Source organism: Gymnoscopelus microlampas, assembly GCF_963454915.1.
Source record: "Gymnoscopelus microlampas genome assembly, chromosome: 12".
In the NCBI taxonomy this organism is placed as follows: domain Eukaryota; kingdom Metazoa; phylum Chordata; class Actinopteri; order Myctophiformes; family Myctophidae; genus Gymnoscopelus; species Gymnoscopelus microlampas.
In genome coordinates, this window is record NC_139949.1 from 35526793 (window position 1) to 35553544 (window position 26752).

Below are 26752 nucleotides of genomic sequence, written 5' to 3' on the forward strand. Positions count from 1 at the left end.
GCTGTTTCACGAAAGGACTTTTTAAAATTTCTCATCTGAAAACACAAGGCGCTCTCGTCCAAACGTAGAGAGTTGAAAGTATTTCAACTCTCACAGAAAAAACAGAAGATGTCACGTGTCTCCCAAGTGTCAGAGACACTTCAACATATAGACGGGCCGGCAGTGATGGAAGAAGTACTCCCAGTTTTTACTTAAGTAAAAATATTAATATCCTATTGTAGAAATAGTTTGTTACAAGTAAAAGTTTGGTATGCAAAATTGACTTGAGTAAAAGTACAAAAGTACTGGCATCAAAATATACTTAAAGTGCCAAAAGTAAAAGTACTCATTATGCAGAAAGTCCCATTTCACAAGTTTTCAAATGTAAAGAATCTTTAAAGATCCTTTGAAAATAGCAGATCTACAAGCTCACAAAGTGTTGTTGTCAGCAACTTGTTGTGAGCTTGTACATCAGCTAATTTCAAATTGCCAAAATATCTATACTGTATAGTATATATAGGTCTGAAGTGGTTTTGTAATAATATGTTTTCTAATAATTATAGTGGAGTAAAAGTGCAATATTTGCCTTTGAGATGTAGGCTAGTGGAGTATAAGTAAAAGTATAATGCTCAAGTAAAGTAAAAAATACATCAAAATGGTACAGTAGGCTACTTGAGTAAATGTACATAACCACCACTGCAGGCCAGGAGGTGAACCAGTAACCTTCTGATTACCAGACGGCCTCTCTAACCACAAAAAAAATAAAATAATATAATGTAACCTTTCAAAAATCAACTCTGGTTCATTTTATTTGCACCTTTTTTAATTGATGTGTTTGATGTTGATAAATTATGTTATGTGAATATGTTGCTTTCAAACCATTTGTTTATTTTAACCATTTTAATGTATTGTATGTATTTCATGTTGTTTAATTGCGTTTTCTCGGTACCAGTGGAAAAGGGTGTTTTACAATAAAGGTTGATTGATTGATTTGTCAAACATTGAAATTCAACCCTAACCTAATGGTCAACAGGTCATCAGCTTAACCACCCCAGCATCCATATTGTGGGGAAAGCTTTCGCAGGAAATAGCCGACGCAGCACAACACTCACAGCGCATCATGCCGAGCTTGTCAATAGGCTATTTTCTGCTAAAGCTTTCCCCACAATAACAGAAAAGTCACTAGTATAGAGCCCAGAGGGTCAACCATGTAAGGTTTAAGTGGTTAGCTGTTCATTAGTTCAAATTCCATGTCAAGGACCCCTGGGTGTCCCCGGACCCCACTTTGAGAATCAGTGTTATTATGGGTAAGTGTAGATCCTGATGATCCAAGTCGGGCATGTTGACCTTTCAAACCCCTAAATTATCTCAAATACATTGCATTTCTCTCATGGTTTTAGTCAATTATTGGCTGAATTCCGATGTGGACTTTGCGTATCTAGAGATTCTATTCAATTATGCAATGCCACTACTAGGTACATATTATTGACAAAGCTACCAGTGTGGACAGACTATATTTTTTCTCTTTTATTGACCCTATAAACATTTTAGTACCATTTACATTTGATCGCCCCAGATGGTACTGGACAGGACAAGTTATCCACAAATAACAACACAGCCACAATAAAAAGACAAGTTTTCAGATGTTTTTTATTTTAACTCAGGGAGTGACAATATTGTCAAGTACACCAAGTTTCAATCCAATGACCAAAACTGGAAGACTTTCATTTTCTGTCAAATTTATTAGATCGTTTTCTCCTCCATATAATATTTTATTCAGTAACTTTGAACTTTTCTTGACCAAGAACAATTGACAGGTCAAGATTCAAGAGGGTTATCTCTCACTCATACATACTCATGACAGGTCTTTGCCTTCTTAAGTCTTCGCAGGTGGGTCAAACTATAGCAGACCTACCATCAGTAAAATAATATTCGTTTCAGCTATATGTAACAAAATAAGTGATTAACACCAAATGCACAGACATAAAGACAAATGTGACAAAAAACACAGAATGTACAATGTAGTGGGGTTTAGTGCCTCTCGTCTCGGCAGTACAAACAGCCGCTTACGTCAAGGACACCTAAACCATTCCCATCATATAATATCTTAAGACAAACATCCCTAACACAGAAAAGCTAGAACAGAATGAAGTAACTCTGGATTGTAGAAGACAGCTGGCTGGCCACGGAGTGCTGGAATGGAGGTGGAATGATGGAAGCCACACACTGGCGCCACACGGTGGTGAACTACTTAACTGCATGCTTACTGCATTGAGCCCAATTGCGGCTTCCCAATCCTGACCCATCTTGTTAAGATTTCCCTCCCTTTATTTATATTGGAAAGCGGAGAGGGAAATAAATTAAAGCATTTATTTTCAAAAGGTTGTAGCGAAATGAAAATGAGCGAGACCAGCGTGAACTAAACTCCACCGTAACAACTTTTTTGACTTCTGTTACATTTGTTCTTCTCGAGTGAGCCCCACTATTTTATGTTACATTTGTTCTCAAGTGGGCCCCAGAATTGTATGTTCCCTTACAGCGGCTGAATTATTTGACCGGCGTTGCCTCATGTCAACCACAGTACATGTAAAAGGGACACGGGGAGTTGTGAGGGTTAGCTATTTAATAAAGTATTTGGAGCTTCTTTCGATGGGGGTGTGATTGTGTGTGTGGGGCGCCGAAGGAGTGCCTCACGTTTCTATAACTGGAACTCAAGGCCGAGGCCAAGCTTGTGGCCTCCGGCGTTGATGTTCTTCCCATCGAGGAGAGCAGAGAGGGTCATCTTGACGCCTGCAAACACATCAAAGACAAGTCACCAGGGCTGCACTATTAACTGAATGACTTGCTCAAATTATTCTGATATATCCACATTCACAAGTAGGCCTGTCCCGATTGTCTGATCGCAATTATTTGAACTAATTACATTTTTTTTTTTGCCTTTCAGCTCGAGACCCAAAAGAGAAATTTGATGTCTCCCCGGGACCCACACTATAGTGAAACTAGCCGATCTACAAGCTCACAACACATTGTTGTGAGCTTGTAGATCTGCTATTTTCACTACTTCTTGAAAGTTATTATTTTTTTCTCTCTATTTGATGGATTCTTTTTAATCAAATTTCTTTATCCCACGATATTTGTAACCCATCTTTTCACCCAGTGCCAATTGCCTAAGCTGTAATCCTGGGCACTACTCTCCCTCTTCCAGCCTGAGCTCATGCTTCCTTCAATGCATGAGCTGTGAGCAGGCCGCTTCTTATCACCTGACAGGGGGGAGTTTCCCCGGTAGGACGTAGCGTGTGGAAGGAACACATTATTCCAACCAGTTCCTTTCCCTTCCATCAGCCGCCCCGGCTGGACCAGGTGGAGGCAGACCAGGATTATTGCATGTTTTTTTTTGAGGTTATCTACCCTAAGGGACACGGGGAGAACATGCGAACTCCACACAGAAAGGCCCTTTCGCCATGGGCACTGATGACGCGGAGGAGAGAAAATAATAATATAATAATAATTGAAATAATAATAATTCAAAATATAATGTAGGAAACTAAAAATAAATGGATATTTACTTGCTACCCATAGAAATTGGTCCATGACCCACATATGGGTCCCGACCCACTGTTTGGGAAAGAATGTTATAGAGAACTCACCAGGCTTCAGAGTCTGAGAATATCCCAGGCCCACAAGGCTGGAGTTGTTCACCTTGGCCTGCGTAGGAAATTAAAACAAGTATCAGTATTGGTTCAATTATCTCTAAAAAGCATTATTACTCACAATTCCAAACGAATATGATTTTTACTCTTATGTACCGGCACGCAAGATCTAACAATAAAGATCAACTTCAGCCTTGAACAATCACTTTGACTAGGACGAGCATCTTTGTATTCCAAACTATAGCTACTGTAACAACAGATCTATTCAGCTTTATACCATGGTCATGGAAAATACTTATTTCTGATTGGTTGAGAGTGTCCATCTGTTAAAATGACATATAGGGGCACTCCAAACATAGTCCCAGTCAACAGCACTGTTCTAAATCAATGCTCATGACAAATTAATCAAACACAAATTGTAGCCGATAATTAGTTAGGTTGGAGACAAAAGTGGTTAACTGTGATGTTAAAACCACTTAAGGTCTAATTTATACTTGCATGCAGAAAATAGCCCATCTACAAGTTCAGAACACATTGCAATTTGCAATGTGACACGTTGTGAGCTTGTAGATGAGCTATATCCAATTTTTTAATGCATTTTTAAATAAACAGTCATAGTACATATTTGGATTATTGGTATCGATCATTTTTGGTGATATCTTTGTATATTTAAGTCATATTTTGTCATATGTATCCTGTTCAATTTTAATTGAAGAAGCCTAAACGCCCACAACACAACTGAATCATTAATTGCAATTATTTGTGTGACAATTAATCGTCGAGTAATATTTCATGACAGAGACACAGCCCTAGCCCACAACACTTCAAACGCACTTTTAAAAAAAACTCATACGAAGATGAAGCACTACTCACGGAGAAGGCTGCATCAGCATCGATCTGGTACTTTGCAGCGATACCAAAGCGGGTGTTGCTGTTTCCAGCAGTCCAAGCCAGGTTGACCGCCGTCTCCAACTTGTCATTGACCTTCTGATAGATGGAGCCACCGAACTCAGTGCCGTCGTTTCTGGAGCAGAGACAAGGTGTTGAATGTTATTACTACGATGGCAAGTGATTTTGTCTATGAAAAGGACCCTGCTGTCGGGCAGAAACCTCCCATCTCCATATTAGAACTTTTTGTGTTTTTTTTTGTAAATTAACGTCCTACAACTTCATAATGCTACAGCGTCACACAAAAGTATCAAAAATAGCAGATCTACAAGCTCAACAAGCTCCAAGCTCTACACGTTGAGCTTGTCGATCTGCTATTTTTGATACTTTTGAATTTGAATCCTGAAAGTAACAGTTTTGGACTTATGAGGTTTCCACCCGACAGAGATGATATACCAGAGGTGGGCAACAATGTCTTTGTGAGGTTTCAGTCTCTCACAAGAGACCTCCGTTGAACTATTTGAAAAACAGACAATATCTATTCATTTCATAAGTCATCCAATCACACTCGGGCTTGCTGGTTTAAACTTGAATCGCAACAGACTCTCTTTGTACAGCTGTTGCAGCATGGTCCCTCATTTGTGTCTAGAAACCTGGAGCAGATCACATTTGTTGTGTCATCATGGACAGTGTTGGTGGACAGTGCTGCAGCGAGAATTGAGAGCTTATTGACTCAACTCTCGCCAGTCAAACCGGTTTAATTTTGTTTTGCCGGGGCCTTTAAGCTCTATGAATGCAATGAGTTGCTGAGGTGTCGCATTAAAACAACTTACTGGTCGTAGGCAGTCGCTGTGATTTGTCTGCCACTCGCTGTGATTATGTGGATATGTAAAATTAAGACACTCTCAAAGCCCAACTAAGGTTTACTGTAGATATAAAAACACATTCAACATAAAATGCATCTCATTTTGTGGTCTTACACATTCGTGTGGAGCTGGAATTCGTCAGTCATGAAGCCAACGGTAAAGTTGCTCTGAGTGATCCGGTTCCTGCCGGCCTCGAAGGTGGTCTGGTAGCCGGCCAGCCAACCCTCGTAGCCCACTACCGCGTGGCCATGGATGGTTGTGCCGTTGATGTCGTAGTCCACGTCGCAGCCGAGGTTGATGAGCTCCCGCTTGTACCCTGTCTTGATCTTGCCACTTTTCTTGCTGCAGGAAACGAGAGGAGAGGTCAAAAACAGGAGGATTAGTTTCACAACTAACCCGCCTCGTCTCTGCACTCAATGCAGCACTAAACATCCTTGGGTCTGGAACTATCAGGGTGGAGCCAGCAGTACCGACCACTTTAAAATGGATAGACAGAAGATTGAAAAGGACTTTTAAAACATGGCTTCACGTACCACAACAACCTAGAAACAATGTTTTAGCAGAGGATGGTTAATGAGCGGTAAGGAGAAGTGAGATGTTGTGGTGCGTTTCAACATAGGCTAATGTTTTCAGTACGCCAAGCCACGTTAAACCGTTTCCTTATAGTGGGTTTCTATTGAGACGAAAATGCTTAATGTAAAAACTATTGTGTTTCCTTTGGATTACAGTTTATTTTTTTGGCAGTAGATAAATGTTTATGACCACAAAGCTTGGTTCATGCCAGGGAGCTGTTCTGTTGGCGAACGACATCCAAAGCCTTTCATTTTTAATCTCCTTCCATCATCTAAATATTTAACTTACTACGGTTGAGAGAAATGTTAATGCTAAATTAATTTCTATGATTTAATGCTGTATGTATTCTGGAGGGGGCACGATGTGAATAGAATTTGTGTAGTACAAATATTATAATCTAGGTAGGGTGATGGCTGATTTAAGTAGTCACACCTGGCCTGAGTCAAACTAATAGACACTGAGCAGAGTGTGACAACACACCCGGTGTGCAACAATGCACATGGGATAAATCAACCATCTCCACACATAAGCAGAGCCTCTGTCCGGACAGTACATTTTACATCTGCTCTCCCTTACAGAAGTTTGTTTCTATGTAGCGATACTGTTTCTACATTAGTAAAGAGAATTCACCAAAGAGGGAAAAAAGCAGCAATCCAAAATAAAGATTCAAGACAAGATTCAGTTAACCATTTTTAATCTGACGCGTTTCGCACGTGGCCCTCATCAGAGCAAGTTGAAAGCCTAGGAAGGCGAACAGAGAGGAAGCGCACCTGCTCCAGCTTTAGACAGTGTCTACTTTGTCAGTTTATACCACGGCATGGCAAGCAGCATGATTGTATATTTCTGTAATGCACTGGAAAATAAAGAGCTTGTTAAACCATGAATCCTTCTGTCATCCATCCGCTACCGAGCCCTGTCACAGACAAAGTTACATTTAATTTATGTTTCGATTTCTGTGTATAATACCTTGACTCTAACAAAGCAAGCAATGAGTCACACTGCAGGAAAGCACTGGATGTGGTATTTATAAATCTGAGAAGGCTATATTTGCTTAGATACAAGGAATGTTTTACTTGGTGAGGCTGGCATCGTAGTGAATGGCAACGAATATTAACTACAGAAACAAAATAGGGGCTATGGAAAGGCATAGAAATGAAGACATAGCACGGGACATTATTCAAATATCACAGCATCTGCAAATAAACAACATCTTCCATGAGTTTGCTGCATTGTTGCAGTACACTCATCGCATGCGGAAAATAACCTCTCAACCCAGACTCTCATGCACTTCATCTGAATTGAACTCATATTCACAGTAGCGCTGGGTGACTTCAAATCAAGTCAGGATTATATCAAACTTCTGCCTCGATTATGATTAATGAACGATTAAAAGATTGCCGATCTACAAGCTGTACTTGTAGATCGGCTATGTTCACTATTTTTGTACGCCACCATTGTGCGTATATTATATACTAAGTGTGTGTGTGTGTGTGTCTATATATATAGATATGTCAATTATTTTTAGAAATCGATTAGATTTTTGTTTGTAGATTCCTTGATATACTTTATAAGAAATGCAAATATTAAAAACCTGCTTCTTGATTATTCGATTAACTTATGTGAGCAAGATTAAGTGGGTTATTGGTTCTAAATCGGTTTAAATATATTTTCGGTTATTTGCCCAGCCTTAACTCACGGATCTAAAATTGTGATCGAAATGCAAAATCAATACAGAAAAGAATCAATTCAAGAACTCAGTAGTTCCTTGGTGTATTATGTTCCCTGAACTCTAGGAAAGGTAAACACAGTTTACAGTGATGAAACCCACCCAGTGTTTGGCGAGAACGACGAATCAAACGTCATCTTCAGGCCCTTGGCGATCTGTAGAGAAAGCAAGGATAATGTTGTCATTGGTGACACAGTCTACAGAAGAAATAAAAGAATAAATAAATCCAATTTATTCATTGGATTTTTCAATTAAATTCATTAAACGTGTGAACTTGGAAGATGCCATGATGCAGTGAGTGAAAAGACAGAAATGATGGTCAAACCAGTCATGCACATGCATTACACTCATATTTATAGTCTTTGCTGAGTGTTAAGAGTGTATTATCATCAGTAACAACTTCCACCATCTCTACGATTAATGAGGTAATCAAATACTGCACTGGATGCAGTCTGCTATTTTTCTTATGCTGATGTTGACAAATCGTCTTGTATGGGGATGCCTGGCACAAAATCTTTTCAATTGGGGGTCCGCGACCAAATACATATGGGGGTTCCGTGACACTGAAAAAGTTTGAGAAGCACAGGTACAGTACCTGGTCTTCCACGGTGATCTCGGTGCTCAGTGTGTTGTCTGTGTTCCACTTCTCCGTGAAGGTCAGGCCGTGTTCGGCCCACTTGTATTTGGTTTCCAGAGATCCAGCCACTTTGCTGGTCTCTGTGTTGGCGGAACCCCCGCTGCTGAACTCCTGTGAAGGGTATGGACACAGACACATTAGCGGGAGCAGAAAGAAGTGGAAAGAATAATGTTTGAAACGTCTTACGTCTCCGGTAAAAACACCATTCACCCAGTCAATGGCCCGTTCGAGAAATATTGCTGCAATTCATACTGTTTTTTTACATAAATATTTGCTACAAATAGAACTTTGCATAAACTATGATGGTCATCAACCTGGGGTGTAGTAGGAACCTAAAGGACACTTAAGGGTCTGTTAACTTAACTATTGGGTCAAAACATCAACGTGATTTTTTTCTTATTGATTTTTCTAATCTACTAAAACAAGTGATGATAATAGTTACTGATTAACCACTTAAGCACTATTTTCTACTTCATCGCACAATGGTGTCGTATTGGAAAAACAGAAAATAAACGATCTACAAGCTCACAAGATGTGAGCTTGTAGATCTGCTATTTTCTGTATATTTGAACATTTTGACTAAAGATTCCTCCAAAATCTATTATTTTATTACGATTGATTTTTGTTACTGGTGTTTACTTTTGGTTACGGTTTGATTACTGTTGCACCCCTAAACCACTTGGTTTCTGTTCAAACAGCACTCTGAAGTCAGGGGCGTGGATCAGAGTAAATGGCTGAGGTCTCCAGAGACAGCTCTGATAATGACTACTCACCAGTCCATTCTCAGACTTTGTTTTCAAGTCCAGCTTGATGAGGCCAAAGCCTGGAAAACACATTAAAAAAGGAGTTACAAAAACTAGATCTAATCTATGCCATTTGGATAAGTGATTTCTTATGGAATTATTCCTGCCAAGATAACAAAGCCAATACTTGCAAATACTCACACACTTCGTAAACACATTAAATCAAACCATTGTTTTGTGTCAGAGAAATATTGATTTGTCAGTCTCATGCACCCATTTAAAAAGGCATTTATAGGTCATCATCGAGATGTGCGTATTGATTTGACGTGGTTTCCATAAGAACATTGGTCCTGTGAGGCATGACTAATAGCTTGGTGGTTCGTTGGACATTTCTGCCTCAAGCCTGCGTTCTATCTATCCACCCATCCATCATATTTACAACTTCCATTCCATCGCCCATCAATATATCCATCTCAGCTTCATTTTTACATACATGCATCCATCCATCCAGCAAGCCGCTTTAACATTGATCCATTCATCAATTTGGACAGGTCTCCAACCATTTACCCATACACCCATCCATTAACACACCAACCCCATTCAAGACCACCGTTCTTAATACCAATCATAGCAGTCCCCATCTTCTGGCTTATTAGTATGAAATAATTGATTTGGTGATAAAAGGAAAGAGCACATCAGCACTTCCACATTATCCTAAACCATGGGTTCCCGCAACCCCAAAATAATGCGGCCATTGACTCGCGACCCCACCTAACCCCGGAGGTAATTTATGCACATGAACGTGCACGTTCGATGCGCATTTGTAATGTATTAAGCATAGGGCTATTCAACACAGACATAATGACACATAACCAAAATATTTACAGTATATAAGTAATTTATTTACTATATTGATCATAAGTACCACGGCCCACAATGGAAACAACATTTTTACGTGTAAATTGTGTTATACGTTTAGTATATATAGGACTTTTGACTGTAGGCTTGTAGACTTAGTACTGTTAATAATCTTGTCAATATAGAATTCAATCAATCACATTTACAATACCTAATGAGATGGATAAAATGTACTATCTGTAATCATTTTTAGATTGCATGTCATTGATTCTGTAGATTTTTTTTTTGTCAAATATTTTTAATGACCCAAAATAAATTCGCGACCCCACCGTGACCCCAACTTTGGGAACCCCCGTCCTAAACCACTAAGCCATACATACTTTGTCATACAATGAAGAGTGAAATAGCCGATCTACAAGATCACAACGCGTCGCATTGCTTGTAGATCTACTATTTTCATTTTTGTTAAGATATTTTTTAAAGAATTTCACAAGGACAAGGTCGCCAGGTGGGGGGGGGGTTTAACAATACCTGAATAAAACCTGCGACGCGTTGTGAGCTTGTAGATCTACCGAATGTTGTACCCTATTTTGACTGAATGCTCGTCTATTATGACATGTCCAGAACAGGGACGCTAGGGATCACGTGGTTAAGTCACTGAGTGAGCATTAAAGTGATGTGTGGTTCTCATCATTCTCTGATTCCCAAAGCGGAAGGAACAGCTCAACCTTGGCCTGAGGGACAGCAGAGATGATGTTAGAATAACCATGACTCAGCCTTGTATTCCTGATACTTTGACAGAGTAGCAAAATGTGGGCTATTCGTTGGGTATTGTAAAAACAAAACACCTTACTTTCGGGATTTTAGACACTTTCATTATAATGTCTTTGCTTCAAACAACCAAGGGCCAGTTGTTCTACCGTGGCTTGCTGCTGTTCATAGTTCATAGTTAAATTTTCACATCGGAGATAGTGCGTCAACCACATAATCGCAATGTCCTCTGCTGTTCGTTTCTGAGTGGAGACCTGTCCCTCTCTCTCCTATCTAAATATAAAGAAACTAGTTTGAAAAAGAGAAAAGAAAGAAAAGCTTTCACTATTATGATGACATGTGAATAGGACCCCCTCTAAAATGAGATGCTGCATCTCAAGGGGCTATCCTCTCAATAAATTCTGACCAAAATATGTCTTTAAAAGCTGGTCATGAGTCGTAGCCCATTGCCCGACCAGGGAAACCCCAAGAGAATCACTAGTAGGTCCCATAGGATGCAGGCATACTGACTATGTGACTATTCTGAATCAGAAGTTAAAGGGCAAGACCACTTTGGTAGAGGTTTGGGTTGTGTAGTTACCTTGGCATGGTGTAACTCCAAAAGGTGGACAAGAAATACAAAATAATTGCACCATTGATTAGAAATTGATAATTAAAAATATACTCCTCATTGACTTACATTGCACGGTAAAACAGTTCTCGAAGTCACTCTTTTAGCACATAAACGAATGCAAACAAAGTTGATTCAGACAATATGGAACATCACAAAACCTGTACTGTTTTTTTTAAATAAAAATGTTCACTTCCTGTTGATTTAGCTATTTTTATTAACACATCGGGTGCCAAACACGGTCTGAACCGTGTGTTTACTTAGTGGCGGTTCCGAAGCTTCGGTGCCGAACACGGTCTGAACCGTGATTTCAGTCTTTTTGTTTTTTTCGTTTTTCTCCGCACGGGCGGGGCTAGAGCAGCTCTGGGAGCACCCATTGTAATCCTGCGAAGGAAGTGCCAGATCGCTCACCGGAACACTTTTTTTTCCCCCATCCGGTTCCTGTCTATTTCCTACTTTGAAACGCCTATATCTCCGAATCTGTTTCCTGTGGGGAAAAACGGTCATGCGCGATGCGCGATTCCCCCCCCCCGTTGTAACCCGCGAGGGGATGTTATGGTTCCAGCCTGTAGCCAGGCTCATGGCAGAACATGAATCGATGCTTTTTTTTGCGTGGATTTGCTTGTAACGCACGCGGAAACAACAAACAGCAAAGCGCAGTCAATGGGAGAATGCTGGCACCCACGGTAAGTTGTTATGAAAAAACGCTGGCACCCGATGTGTTAAGAAGAAAACTGGATCCGCGGATCCGGATCTTCAAATAGTATTTTTTTGAATAAGCAGTACTGGGTTTGGTGATGTTTTATATTGTTTGGTTTAGCTTTCTTTGTATTCGTTTACGTGCTAAAAGAGTGACTTAGAGAGCTGTTTTACCGTACAATGTAAGTCAATGAGGAGCATATTTTGAATTATCAATTTCAAATCAATGGAGATTTCTTCTTTTATTTCTTGTCCACCTTTGGAGTTTCACCATGGCAAAGTAACTACACAACTGAAACCTCTACCGAAGTGGTCTTACCCTTTATGGGGCTTTAAAAATTGGCTCACCATTAACGTCTTGTTTTGAGACTAAAAACTGAGTTATTTTATAGTAACCACTTTTATTACCGCTTGTAAAACACTTATTTTGAAAACTTCATCAATCAGGTTTATTATTACAACAACTACCAACTAACTGGTATGTGGACTATTTGGTTTAATTTGGTTAGTTCAGTTCTCACCATATCCCTTGGTGAAAACATCCTTGGCAGGCTTTCCAAGGTCAACGTAGGTCGGAGGTACAGCCATTATCTGCAAATAGACGAGAGTAGAAGAGGGTTTAGGGGTGTGAGTAGTATGACCATGAGTAGATGTGCAACAGCTTAACAAACTAATCTAAATGATCAACTATCAATAATTTAATCTATTTTGGGCATGTGATTATAGGCAAGAAGCTTTGTACAAACATTTTTCTAAAGTAGTTAAAATAGCCGATTTACAAGCTTGCGATGCAAGGCATTGTGAGCTTGTAGATTTGCTACTTTCATGATATCCTTGTGTGATAGTTGCAGCCCTAACCTTGAGCAGGGAAAACTACAGTGTGTGTGTGAGTGGGGGGGTGGGGGGTAATCATGGCAATGGAGCAGCCGGACAGAAGTGATGCGTTGGGCTTGGAGAGAAAGAGAAAGTTAGTGGAGGCGGAAGACGGGAGTAATTGAAGGTCATTGATGGATGGGCTGGCAAGGTATCACTGTACTGTCACACAGTAAAGTACAGTACAGTACACACACACACACACACACACACACACACACACACAGGGCCTGGATTCCTGAATTGCCTACACAAGCACGTGTACCAGTGCATTGACTCAACTCGAGCGCTGACCAAAATCGTTTTGACCTCAGTATTGGCTGCTTTTGTTCACATGTGTTAGCTACAGTGTTCATACATAGTTAACAAAAACTAAAAGGGAAGTAATACAAAATAGAAATAAAAACTAATTAACAATGCAAAACAAATTAAACTAATTCTAAAAAACACTGAATAGAACAGCATGTAAAAGCATCTTTGCATTTGTTTTTCCACCATCATATCTTATGTCATCATGCATCAGCTTCTATACATCGCAGCTTTCCTCATAATACCTGGAAAGAAAAAACTAAAACATAACATAAAAAACAAAATTACCCATGCAGTCATAAAACTAACCAAACAAAAACTAAAACAAATGAATATTTTGAAACTAGAACTCCAGTTACTACTGTGTTACGTGTCCTTCCTTTTACATGGTTGCCTCTGTTGTGCAAGGGCATGCCGATTTCATCACGAGACAGATTCTAATCGGATATCAAATCATTTTCAATAGCACAGATTGAAACATATCAGGGATTGTGTCGTAAAGTCAGCCTATTGTTCACGGACATGCACCCACTGATAACAGATAGGGCTGGAATTGTAACTACTTTGCCAGCTAAACTAATCTTTGAATTGGTTGTATATCAGTGTTTCTCAAACTTTAAGACCACAGACTGATTTAGGTCACTGGCTGCCATGATCATCTGGAAATATGCTCTACCACCTGTACTTCTCCTTACAGTACTGTATATATGAGGGGTTTGTCTTTGAAACGTGGGAATTGCCATCCAGTCACTGAAAATATTAAAAAGCTAACGTGAATATTAGGTAGAACCACCAGCAAACACATACAGTACAAGCGAGCGAGCTTTTGCAGGATTACACAATTCGTAAAACCATTTCCATGATGGAATTCTATTTTGGTTTATAGGTGAAACTTCTCAAATATTCTCAAATTGGTTAATTAGATCTAAAGAAAAACCTTTCCTTAAAATGTGTTCATAGCTCAACATTACTGTATTAATAGCTTCCTTCCACTGTTTTCAATGAGGATAACCTACAGGGGTTGACACCAAGGGTTGCCCGACTGCCCGATGCAACTAAATAAAACGGTGGAGTTTGCTTTCAGGTTGCCCGACGGGCAAGTTTGTTGAGTGGGGAGTTCTGTCTTTATTTCGCCATAACACAAGATGTCTGTGGAATTTAAAATAAGTCATATTGTATAGCTATTGAGAAATTTGGCATGAATGTTGAGGTATGTCCATATCTCACAGCCCCAAAAGTAAAGTAAAAGAAAATGTTAAAATAAACAGCAATTCGTCTTGTAATGTTTAAATGTACTTGTCCAGTTTGCTTTCTGTTATGTATGTAATGTAATGTTGAAATACTTTGTGAAAAAAGGGAAAAAAACAATAAACATATTATTGGAAAAAAAAGAACAGTAATTCGCATTTTACCAATCACAATTTACTTTTAGGGCAAGTGGGCATGACCTTTGGGCAAGTAGAACATGACCTGTACTTGCCCGGCAGGCAAGTGCCTCTTAGACCTTACTGTCAACCCCTGACCTATAACTATACCACCCTAGCACCACCACCTCGTTTTACTTGTCTACACAACCCCACCCACCAAATTAAACATGTTCACCAAACAAGCTGAGCCAGTGGTGAAGACCAAATGATTTCAACACACTCGGAAGTTGTACAGTATGTTATTGTTGCGTGATTCTGACTGAACATAATGGCTGACCCTGACAAAATGGAATGTATAGGGTCCTGTCCCTCCAGAGACCAATGGGCTTCAAGTTCTCCCAAGGATCTTACTTGGGACAGGAAATGACACACACACACACACACACACACACACACACACACACACACACACACACACACACACACACACACACACACACACACACACACACACACACACTAAGCCATTCACCCCATGCGTCATTCTCTCAGCCTTACACAAACCCATAGTATGCTTGTGCACACACGTAGTCACGTACACACTGATCAGCCAAGACCTCCCGCTGACAATGACTTTGGTTTCTGTACATTTGCCACAGGCAGGAGGACAGTTAGCAGCACTAGTCTGGAGTTTATCATTACACAGGCCTCTGCTACCCTTCAAAACACCAGCATCCACTACAACCCTGTCATTGTGGAGCCGAATTGATTGGACAAAAGAGTCTAGTGTGGTTGAATGTCAGACAACAGAACATTCTTCTGTTGTTTGACCTCTTACTAAAGAGATGGATCAGGAAACACCACACATATAGGGCTGCAAATCATTAACCAGCTATAATTGTATTTAGATGGAGATCACAAGCTATGCCTCTGCCTTTGCACACAAACCTGTGATCTACCAATAACCTTCACTGGTTGTATGAACATTCTATGTACAGTATGTATCATGCTACAAAGGCCAATAACTGGTAGATTTTTTTTTGGGGGGGGGGGGTCGTGATAAAATAACTGTTTCTCCCAATGTCAAGCCTCTGGCAGTACTGCCCAAGGGGAGGCTACTCTTCCAGGTTGTTTTAACTGGTTAGCCAAAAAAAGGAAGGTGTCAAGTAAAAAAGAAAGTGGCAGTTTAGTTTGCTGTACAAACTGCCCTTTTAGCTTAGCCAACAGATTAACCTTAGCCTCCTCCTGTCACACAGGCTGTCCCACACACCTAGGTTAGAGGTTGAACATTAGCTGGACACATACCTCTGTTTTAAGCCAACAGAATAACTGCTGAGCACACCACCACCACCGCAGAGGTGGTGTGTGTGCTCAGCAATTACTCTGTTGGCTTTTACATTACCGTTACAACAGCAGCCAAGTCCTAAGTGACTGTTTTAAAACAGCCCAAAATGACAGTTTAAAAAAAGACAGCAGCCCCAAATGACAGTTAAAACAGCCCAAATGATCGTTACTAACTAGCATGCTAGCTAGCTAACAGGCCTTGGATGGAGCATCCCTCCCCTCCTTCCACTGTCCCCTGCCCAGTGTTGCCAGATTTAGCGAGAGAAATAAGCAACCACGTCTAGGAAAACAAGCAAGAAAATAGCTGATCTACAAGCTTGTATATCTGCTATTTTCAAAAACTCTTGAAATAAAATGTGGAATATTTGTAAGAGTTTTAAAACATTCTAACAACACAAATCTGGTACGGGGCTCCCTGGCCCAAAGCATTTTAAGATGGGGGTAGGCCTAAGGGACAGCTACATATTCATTTGGGGGTCCATGACATGAAAATATTTTTAGAACCACTGGTTTATTGTAAGCAAGCCCAGATAAGTAACTACACTTGAGAAACAAACCCAAAAAAACGCAACCCGCAACTACCAATATTTACAAGCAACTTTACAGAAAAAGAAGGCCAACGTCGCTTAAAATAAGCGGACATGGCAACACTGCCCCTGACTGATGAAGCCACTGCTGCCTAAATCAGCGGATCATCCAGCCGGCTTGGTTGGCTCGGTACTGGGAAGGAAGGTCACGACGTATCGGAGGCTGCTGCTGCTGCAGTGCGGTGGTCAAAGCGGGTTTAAATTGAATAAAACATTTACCTTTCTGTCAGTGTGGCTTCCAGTCCTGCCCGTAGATGGATTCCTGTCTCTGTCTGACAGCAGCGGCTGCACAAAAGGGAGGAGTGAAGAGAGAGAAAGAAGGAGGTGCGCCGGTGCAGAGGGCGTCGGTCCGTCACTGCGTCACACGCTACAAGTCAAAGTCACGACGCAAAAAGCGTGAGGAAGTGAAGGGCAGCGTTGCCAGATTTTGAGAGAGAAATAAGCAACCAGGTCTATGAAAACAAGGCCAAAAGAAGCGACTAGGCCACAAAAGAGCACTTTAAACATGTATACATCGGCTATGTGAAAATAGCCGATCTGCAAGCCCACAACGCTTTGTAGATCTGCCATTTTTTTTAAAAAGATCTTGAAATATAATGTGGAATATTTGGAAGATTTTCGAAACGTTCTATTAACACAAATCTGGCACGGAGCTCCCTGGCACAAAACATTTTCAGATGGGGGTTAGGGAAAAATACATATTAATTTTGGGGGTCCATGACATGAAAATATTTTAGAACTAGTTTAAACAATAATTTAAAAAACAGAATTTGGAAGCAAGACCAATTTACTTTAGAAACAAACCCAAAGTCGCTTATAATACGCTGCATGGCAACGCTGGTGAAGGGAGCAAATGAGCAAACGGCCACGCCCTGTGATTGGGTGTTTTTTTTAAATATAATTTCTATGAGTTTAAACAAAACCACTTAAAGCCCTATAAAAGAACTGCAATTTCTTTCCTCGATGCATAGTGAGCTTGTAGATATGCTATTTTCAAAACATGCCCAAAATAGGGACACCAGGATTATAAGTGGTTAAGTTTAGAGTAACCAGCTTCATTTAACAAATCTAAGTCTTCATAATAATAATAATAATAATAATAATAATAATAATAATAATAATAATAATAATAATAATACACTTTATTGTGTAAAGAAATAGTTGAGTAGGGTTGAGTATATTCTAGCAAAACTTGCAGTAGGCCTATATGGTAGAGAACATATTTATTGTGATAAATTCGCTACAATATGACAAAGCATCTCATGTCATATCAGGGTTGCACAGAAGATTAGTTGTAACAATAAGCAGCCATAGACTATGTCCGCTTACAACTAATCTTCTCCCCTTATGGCCCATAGACTATAGTTGACCTCTAGTTGACAGGCCTGATGTATTAAGCCACACATCTGACAAGTCAATGTTTTAGGTTGCCCATAGGCAACCGCAGTAGTCAGTGCCTATGCCTAATTCCATATTTATATAGTACAGGATCTTAAATCCACAAAGGTTTGATTTGCTATTCCTTCCACAGTTTTTGCTGCACACATGCCAACATGGGTAGTGTGTCAAATTGAACGGCTTCACCGGGTATGGTATGGTGTGCTTTAATTGATAATAGCGATAGCCTATGTTTCGTAGTTTTAAGGGGGTGTAAATAGAGTTGGTACAACTGAAGTTCGGGAGGTTGGACCAAGCAGAAGACAAACAAACACAACTCTAATCAGCCACTTGACAACTCCGCCCACGTGCCATCTCCTGATCACCAAGCAACTGCAAACTCCACCCTGTGCCAACCATTCACATATCTTCAATCAAGATGACAACTCCTTTCCTGCCAATCAGCGGGGTATTTAAACCCAACTTTCAAAAATGGCGGCATGCATGGTTTTCAGTAACCCTTCCTCCCTCCCTCTTCTTTTCTACTTCTATCCTCTTCTCCAGGTTCCAGGCAGGGTCCCTCGACCTACCTCCGCACAGGCGTGTGCGCCTTGGACCCCAAAGCCAAAGTATCTGGGTCCACGACCCCCCCGGGACTTCCCTCCTTGGTCATACCCCCTCCTCATCACACCTGCCATCTCATGTCCAGTGCTCTTGACCATCTAAGCCACACACTCCTCGCTTGCGTGTAGTGATGACCTTAGATGACCACGCCGGCACCCCAAATGTCATTTTCATGCCCGTGGCCATCTAAGCCGCACACTCCACGCTTGCGTGTAGTGATGACCTTAGATGACCATGCCAGAACCCCATCCTGCTCGTGCCCATTGCCATCTAAGGCGCACACTCCACGCCCGCTTGTAGTGATGACCTTAGATGACCTTTTCGCATTTTGTATCTTTGGCCGTTTAGGACGCACGTCCCATGTCACGTGCAACGCGCCCATAAACGACCATACTCCAATGTTTCTTTCAATAAATAACCTTCAACCTATTTTGTCTAAGGCATGGTCTTTCCTAGTGAAGAGACATCTGTTGTTATATAGCTTTATATTCCCATAATCATTGCTAAAGAGTGTTTGTTCACTAACAGTCAATCCATGTTACACCCCATCGCTTCAGCGCTTTAGTAAACTTGACTACTGTAACTTGCTCCTTACTGGCCTCCCGGCGGGGTGCTCCTTCCATTCCGACATCTCACCACTCCGACTAGTGGCTTCCGCGTGCGGTTAAGGTTAGGGTTAGGTATAGGGTTCGTCAACGTCGGAAAGGCGACATGTCGGAAAGGAGAAATGCACCCCCTCCCGGCATGTGCACTAAAGCCCCTCCAAATGATCCAGAATGCCGCAGCAAGCTTGGTCTTCAACCAGCCAAATCTTTCACATGTCTCCCCCCTTCTCCGCTCCCTCCATTGGCTCCCAGTTACTGCCCGCACAGAGTACAAAACACTGATGTTGGCATACAAAGCAACCAAAGGTATGGCACCCCCATATCTTCAAAGCCTGATCCAACCCTACAACCCCTCCTGCTCACTCAGAACAGCTAACACAGGGAAGCTGTCAGAACCTTCCCTAAAACATCCAGGACAACGCTCCACACCAGACTCTTCACCCTTCTGGCTCCCAAACTGTGGAACTGTGGAACGAAGTTGTAACTGCAATGGGGACATTGCAGTTAGAACTGCAGACTCGCTCCCAATCTTCCGCCGTAATCTGAAGACTCATCTCTTGAGACTCCAGGACTGTACTCAAAGTATTGTATTATACTCATATTATTATTTGTTTTATGTAGTTTTATTTTATCCATCACAGGCTGGATTGAGATGATTTTCCACAGGCCATATGTTGCCCATGTGGTGATTAGAGGTTTTGTTTGTTTGTTTTGAGAAGCATGATGTTTCAAATTACAATTAAAGTATGACTTATGGTGTTGTTTGGTAGTATTCATAAGTCATTGTCCAACTGAAAAAAAAGTGAATCAAACAGCAACTCACAACTCCCATGCACTAACACAGGATTTGTCATTTCTACCAAACAGGGGCTCAAGTTAAACAATTTTATAATTTGATTTGAAATGGAGGCTGCTTGGTTTTTATTTGTTTATCTTTTTTTACCTTTAAAAAAAAGAAAACAATCCTAAATAGATTACATTCACTTGCACATGGGCTGATGCATACTAACATACGCGGGTGAGTATTCACATCTTTACCACAAGTGAACAGAAAGTGACTAGAAATGTGTCTACACCTACGGTATAATACGTCCCTATAGGAACGACATATGGAGTTGTCACAGTCCGTGTCATTGTAAGGGGACAGAGTGCGGTGCAGGTGGGAGCTTTGGTGTATTTAAACTGAGGGTGCTGTGTGTGTGGAGTGCGTGCGTGCATGCGCACGAGCACGTGTTCAATCGTTGTCCTCGTACTCGTCTTTGCTGATCTCCCCGTCGCTGTCCTCCAGCTCTTTATCTTCTTCGTCCGTCTCTGGTATGTCCCACTGGGGGACATTGTCAGGCACGGCCTTAGCCTCGTGGACCTCCAGCTTCAGTGGTTTGATTTGGTCCAGTCCCATGTAGGAGTCAGAGCGCAGGATGACAGAATATTGGTAGTTGCCTGTTTTGGATGGTGCTTGGAACTGCAGATCCACCTCCTCTGTGTCTTTGAGTGTACAAACATGGTAGGGTATGGAGACCAGGGTCGGCGCCTGGTGGTCAGCGATGTACAGCCACCACCACTCCTGCTTCTCCTCTGGGAAGTAGAGGCTGTAGACGGGGTGGGTGACGTTGGACTTGGTGTCCAGCAGAGCGCGCTCCCGCCTCTGGGTGCTCTGCTGCAAAGCCTCCCACTCCTCTCCTTCGTCTCCTGCCATCTTGTCCACCTCGGTGTCTCTCTGTTTGTTGCTCTCCTCATCCCTCTCACTGGGAGAGTCTTTGTTGGCCTCGCCCTCGTCTGAGTCACTGCCCTTGTCTGAAGCCTCCTGATTGTCCTCCTTCATCACCACTGGCGCTACCACCACCTCATTTCCTGCCACGTTGCCATTGGCCGGCTTGGCCTTAGAGGCCGGTGCGAGAGTGCTCTTCTTCATGGGCTGTTTCTTCTTTTTGGACTTGGTCCTTTTGTCTTTCTGCCACACTTTCGTTTTGTTCTTGTTCAAGTCTGCCTGCCCAATGTCTATTTTGGCAACCTCTTCTCCTGGGCAAGACTTTTCCTCCTGGTCTTTCTCAAACATATCTGCCATATTTCTTCTGGTCAAGGTGACAGTGACTGTAACAACAGAGCCGGCTGTGATGTTATTGCTGTCTTCATCATCAAGGACCTGCACCTTGGTTTCCATGGTGAGATGCGGGAAGCTCCCCAGGACAGCCATGACCTCATCGTATTGCTCGTCTCCCAGGAAGCGCAGCATGCTGCGCCTGTTGGCGTGTCTCAGACCCACCAGGTCCTGCAGCGTCTGCACCTTATACTTCTTGGAGACGCAGAAGCGGAGGTGCTCCTCCTCAATGTGGGGCAGCTGGAGCAGAGGTGACTTGGTCTCTTGCAGGCCCTGTACTATCATCTGAGACAGCTTCATGGTATTCTCTATGGACACCAGCCAGGGTGCTTTGGCACCTAGGCGATTGGCCATCGCGGTGAGTCGAGAGCCCGCAGTGACTATCTCCTGGAGGAGCGCTGGGCTCTTCCTCACCACAAACCTTTGGTCTTTGTCTAAGTCCTCAGACACCTTCATACGTGCCAGGTGGGCCAGTACCAGGACCCTGGCCTTCAGACAGTACGGGTAATAGAACGGAGGCTCCTTTTTCTTAACATCAATGTTCCCCAGCTTACGTATCAACTCTGGCACTTCAGTGTTGTCTGTTGGTCTTATGGTGGCTTCTGAATTGTTCGGGTCAAACTCACAGGCTGCCGTCAGCACCATGGCTAGCCGCTTCATGTTCATGTTGGGTGTCTTGTACATGAAGTGCATGAAGAGCTGAGTGGTGTTGATCAGGATGTCTCCATTGTAGCGAAACGAGCGGTACCACCATTGTCCGACAATAACCGGAATGATGACCATGAATGCTAGTCCATAAACCAGCAGCACCAGCATACAGTTGTTCTTGTCCACGATCCAAGCAGGCAGGGCAATGCCAAAACGGATCTCTGCTGGACCATCTGGATTGCCATACCGTTCCCAGTTCTGTCTGGACTGTTTGTTAGTCAGAGCAGCGTAGGCCGTGGCAATCACTATGAAGGTGGCCTCATCACCACCTTTGTCAGGGTGGTACTTCAGTGAGAGCGTGTGATATGCCCTCTTAATCTCTAACAGCGATGAATCCTGTTCCAGATTGAGGACTTCATATGGATTATACGGCTGGTGGTGCTCTCCATCTAGTGTGGACACCTTGTAGGACAGCAGCAAAAACACAACCCAGCCAAATAACAAGGCTGCCTTCTTTAGCGTAGGAACGATGCTCTGCTGTGACTTCAGTCTGAGTCGGTACCACAGACACCTACCATGTACCCTGCTCTTCAGGTGCACTTGTTCGGCATTATGGGGCCAGAGGTAATATGTGGCTGGGATCACAATAAGTCCAACAAGCGAGGCTAGGAAATAATAATACGTATTGCCACTGTCATCATATTGGAACTGTTGTCCTGCCATTTCACAACGGCGCTCTGGTCCCCTTCTCCACCGCTGTGCTCCGCCTACAGTACGAAACCCGATGTGTTTATATGACTGGACTGACGGTCAGTGTGGACATTGGTGATGATATCATTATGACTTGTGATGTCATGATGACATCAACAAGTGAAAACATCACAAGTGATGCTGACAGATGAAACCACACTATGTGAAAGTTATGTTAATTTAATGGCTGCTATCAAACAGGCCCTGTCTCCACCAGGCTGAAGGCAGAGGGGGTATTATATTTTCGTCCTTGTCTTGTGTTTGTTCTCTCCACGGCTCGTAAAACCCGCAACACAAATCAACATTTCTTACATGTACATGCTGCCAGCAGGCCAAGGAACTAAATCCCTCAATATGTATCTCAGACCTACAATCCACAACGCGTCATGTTGCAACAATATATATCGACACGAAGTGACGCGCTATGAGCTTGTATATCTGCTATTTTTGAATAGCCAAAGTATACAATATGGTTAAAGTGGTTAAAATGATTGTGATGCTATATATTCAATCATTTAGCTGGGGACCCCCTGGTACCCCCCCCCCAAGGACCCCACTTTGAGAACCAATGACAGTTCTTGTAGTTGAAAAGAGCCATATCTCTGTGTGTCTGTCCACGACAGACGTCATAGACTGGCCACACGTCCTGGTGGAGATATGCGTCCCACTGAGAGCAGGTACCGTTCTAGTTTAGCTTCTTGACAAGAAGCCAATTCATTCTGTTACCACCCTACCCATGTAACATTAAGATTTACTTCAGTTTCACAGGTGATGAGGATATTATGTCCATGGTTAGGTATATGTTTGTGCATGCAGGTTTTTCACATGAATACAGGGATGTGGTTCAGTGGATGGAACATTGCCAAACCCTCAAAGTAGGTCTACTGTATGGTTTCCCTTGCAAGTGCAGCTGACAACAAGCTACTCAAAATGAGGCACTTCCAAGCTTACTTCTGTCACATTATTTAACATTTCTAAGCTTTCCTTTTGTCCAATAGCTCCTTAAGCACATTAACCCTGCAGTCCCTAGCTATGTTGGGGAAATAAATAAGATCTGCATTTATTACTATAATAATAATAATTATTATTATTATTATCATTCATTCATTTATCATTTAAAAAAATAGCTCAAATAGCTACCACGCATTGTGAGCTTGTAGATCAGCTATTTTCACTATTTGTTGTATGACCAAGTAGGGCTTGGTTAAGTAATAGCATATAGCTTCAAAATGTTACTCGTTTTCAGCTCAAAATGAAGCAGGTCCTAGACCTAGACATGTCTGTTAGCTAATCACATGCTATTTGTACAGTGTTCATTTGTTTACAATATAGATACATTGAATTTGTTGTGAACATTTTCAAGTTGCCTGTCCCTTCCCTCATTGGCCCAGTCAAAACTACTTTTTTTTAATTACATCTCAGTGAGATTTAAGGTACAGACTGGTTGCACAGTTTTGCTCATGAATCTATTTCATTTTTTGCAAGAAATGATGAATGATTTAGCCAAGTTGACTGGCTGATGATAATGTTTTGTGATAAAGGCATCCATCTGAGAGATGTTTTGAGCTGTTTCGGCCACTAGGTGTCAGTGTTGATGGGGGATCTGGAAGTCACAATCGGCCTCCCAGTAGCAGTTTTATTATGGACCACTAACTACATGTTTTTGAAAATATTCTCTCTTTTTAAGTTGATACAACTTTAATAATTTTGAGCTATGGAAAATTTTAAAATCAGTTAAGTATATTTATTATTACAACTAGTGATGAATAGTAGGATATACATTAATGATTAAAGACTAATTGATTGATTTATTTTATGTGGTTCTTGCAGTTTCCCATTGACAAAATTAATTCCCACTTCACAGCTTTACACATTTAATGGTCTAATTTAGGCCTAAGCAATTTTAAAATGTACAGAAATCCCACATGATTTTTTAATAATTGTTCATCATTTCTAGTGTAGATTTCTATTTCTATTGACCATTTTCCTACTGAAAACGAACAAAACACACAAATGTCATGAAGTGAATACAGATCACACAAGGCCGATAAAATGATATTCTGTATGTCATATAGTTCTTCCTGTTTTCACTGAGGTAGGTACTGAATAAAGGAACATACAGTGTGTTTCCATATTCATAAGACCATACTTTCACTTTGAGTTCTCAGATTTTGGGTTTAGTTTATTTACTGCACTATAAAGCTAAATTGTATTTTCAAATTATAAATAAATAGCCTACATGTACATAAGCACTCTAGCATAGCCTACTCCTAAATTAATGTAAGAAAAAGCAACCTCATAAAGTTGTGATTACTCTACAAAAGGAGATAACTGAAATCAACCCTATTGCAATTGAACCTGTGCTCGTGCACATATCGCTGCCTGCTATAATAGTTTTTGCCTTCATACAACGAATAAATCAGATTCTAAAACCTGAACTGTTGCATTTTTAGCTGAGACAACAGCTTTCTGCCTTTCTGCCTGCCTGCCTGCCTGCCTGTCTGCCTGCCTGCCTGCCTGCCTGTCTGTCTGTCTGTCTGTCTGTCTGCCTGTCTGTCTGCCTGCCTGCCTGCAAAATCTTCCAGCGCAAATGGACAGGTCCCATCTAATTATGGATTAAAGCCTAAATACTTAATATTATCCTTCAATGCTTAGCCTGTTCTTTCCATCTATGTCTCATGATTAGCTAATCAGATTTTGTCCCCCTCAAACATGTTTTATAGGCTGTGTCATTAGGATAAAATATAGGCTATAGGCCCATATTAGGCCCTTATTATGGGCACAGCCTCTACTTCTTTGATGGATTTAATGTTTATCAAGAACAACTGAAACCAACCACACTGGAGAGAGTAATTAACTATATTTAATAGGTGCAATTAAATTGATTTAAACATAGATACAATTATAAAACAGATCACTGGGGCTGAGAAGAACAGATATGGCTACACCATTCTTCACCAATATCCGCAGCTTGATGTCATTAAACGTATTCAATTTCCTGATGAGCGGTGGGAAGTTTCCATCTCCATCTTTTATGGGCTTGCATCATCGTATCTCCAATAACATTTCATCAACAACTGGTAACATCTTTGTCGCCTGTTGGTCGCCTCCCGACGCAGCCAAATTTCATTTTTTAGGTTATCCTCAAGTCATATCTGGATGCTGTCCTTTCATCCCGGCGCTTCAAAGCCAACCCTACGCTCACATCAAACAGCCGTCACCAACTGCCAATCACGACCCCTTCCCGAAGACGACAAACATAACAGAAAATGTTAATCAACCCGGAGCCCGCATCTACAGAGTAAATAAAAGAAATTGTAAACAGATGCCATAATTTACAACATATGGGTAAATAAAGCACTATGTCATCTTTCTTCCTTTCTTTGCTTTTTTTATTTATTTTGCGGTTCAATCAGGGTCCAAAGCCCTCCATCCTCCCATCCTCCCTTCCTCCCTTCCTTCCATCCATCCTATCCATCCCATCCATCCATCCATCCATCCCAAAATCGTCTTAGGAGTCAATGACTTCACTGCATGCTGCCACTTTTTCCAGCATGGAGTGGAAGTTGGGTTAATATGGGGATATAAATCATATTGCTCATGTTCCCTTATTCAAACAGCCCAAGACCAAAGACATTTTTACCTTCAAGCTCTGTAGAGCCATGCCGCTAAAGCTGAGTATGGTAAAAAAGAAAGTATAAAAAAAAAGGAGAAGAAGAAAAAGGAGTGTTTTAAAAGATGTAGCCTATAGCCTAGGTTCGGAGTTTCCACTCCCTCAAATTTGGCAGGATTTCTGTGATTAAATGGTGTGGCAATGGGAATGACAGATCGGAAAGGTTGAATGAAATCACTCAGAGTCATCCATCCAAGAGTATCAAACTGAAAACCATTAATGAAGGGCAATTCAGTTCATGTGCGGTGTGTGGTGAACTTTGTTCAAATGATATGCGTATACAGGTTAGAAGCAGGGAATGTTGAGCACAATTTACAGGACTAACTGCCTCGTCTTTATGGCTGGGCAATAAGTGAATCGAAATCAAACCTTGATGTTGATAGTCTGACGATTTTGAGGGGATGAATTAAAATATTTACACAATGATAAGTAATCATCAGTAATGTCTATATAATAAACTAAGTGGGTAAAGTCAAGTAATAGAACACCTATAGAAC

At 41.4% G+C, this 26752-nt stretch overlaps 2 protein-coding genes across 2 annotated transcripts; both read right to left on the bottom strand.

Annotated features, from left to right (window-relative positions):
- Nucleotides 1–1611: 1611 nt before the first annotated feature.
- On the bottom strand, nucleotides 1612–16788 carry vdac1 (voltage-dependent anion channel 1). The gene is made up of 9 exons (XM_084073990.1): nucleotides 16700–16788; nucleotides 12522–12591; nucleotides 9093–9142; nucleotides 8278–8430; nucleotides 7785–7837; nucleotides 5498–5725; nucleotides 4503–4653; nucleotides 3627–3684; nucleotides 1612–2769 (listed from the first exon to the last, which is right to left on the bottom strand). The coding sequence occupies exons 2-9, from the start codon at nucleotides 12586–12588 to the stop codon at nucleotides 2678–2680; spliced, it is 852 nt and encodes a 283-aa protein (XP_083930116.1). The 5' UTR covers nucleotides 12589–12591; nucleotides 16700–16788; the 3' UTR covers nucleotides 1612–2677.
- A 3532-nt stretch (nucleotides 16789–20320) lies between these two features.
- LOC311057039 (translocation protein SEC63 homolog) lies at nucleotides 20321–22555 on the bottom strand (the record flags this gene model as incomplete). Its single annotated transcript, XM_084073922.1, has 1 exon — nucleotides 20321–22555. The coding sequence occupies one exon, from the start codon at nucleotides 22553–22555 to the stop codon at nucleotides 20321–20323; it is 2235 nt and encodes a 744-aa protein (XP_083930048.1).
- Between the last annotated feature and the right edge of the window lie 4197 nt (nucleotides 22556–26752).

What these genes read in the sequence shown, in the direction of transcription:
- vdac1 (XM_084073990.1), bottom strand. Translation starts at nt 12,588, where the DNA reads ATGGCTGTACCTCCGACCTACGTTGACCTTGGAAAGCCTGCCAAGGAT. An exon ending in AGATCACCGTGGAAGACCAG is followed by an intron (nt 7,838 to 8,277) that starts GTACTGTACCTG and finishes CTTTCTCTACAG; the next exon opens with ATCGCCAAGGGCCTGAAGAT. An exon ending in ATGCTGATGCAGCCTTCTCC is followed by an intron (nt 3,685 to 4,502) that starts GTGAGTAGTGCT and finishes TTTCCTACGCAG; the next exon opens with GCCAAGGTGAACAACTCCAG.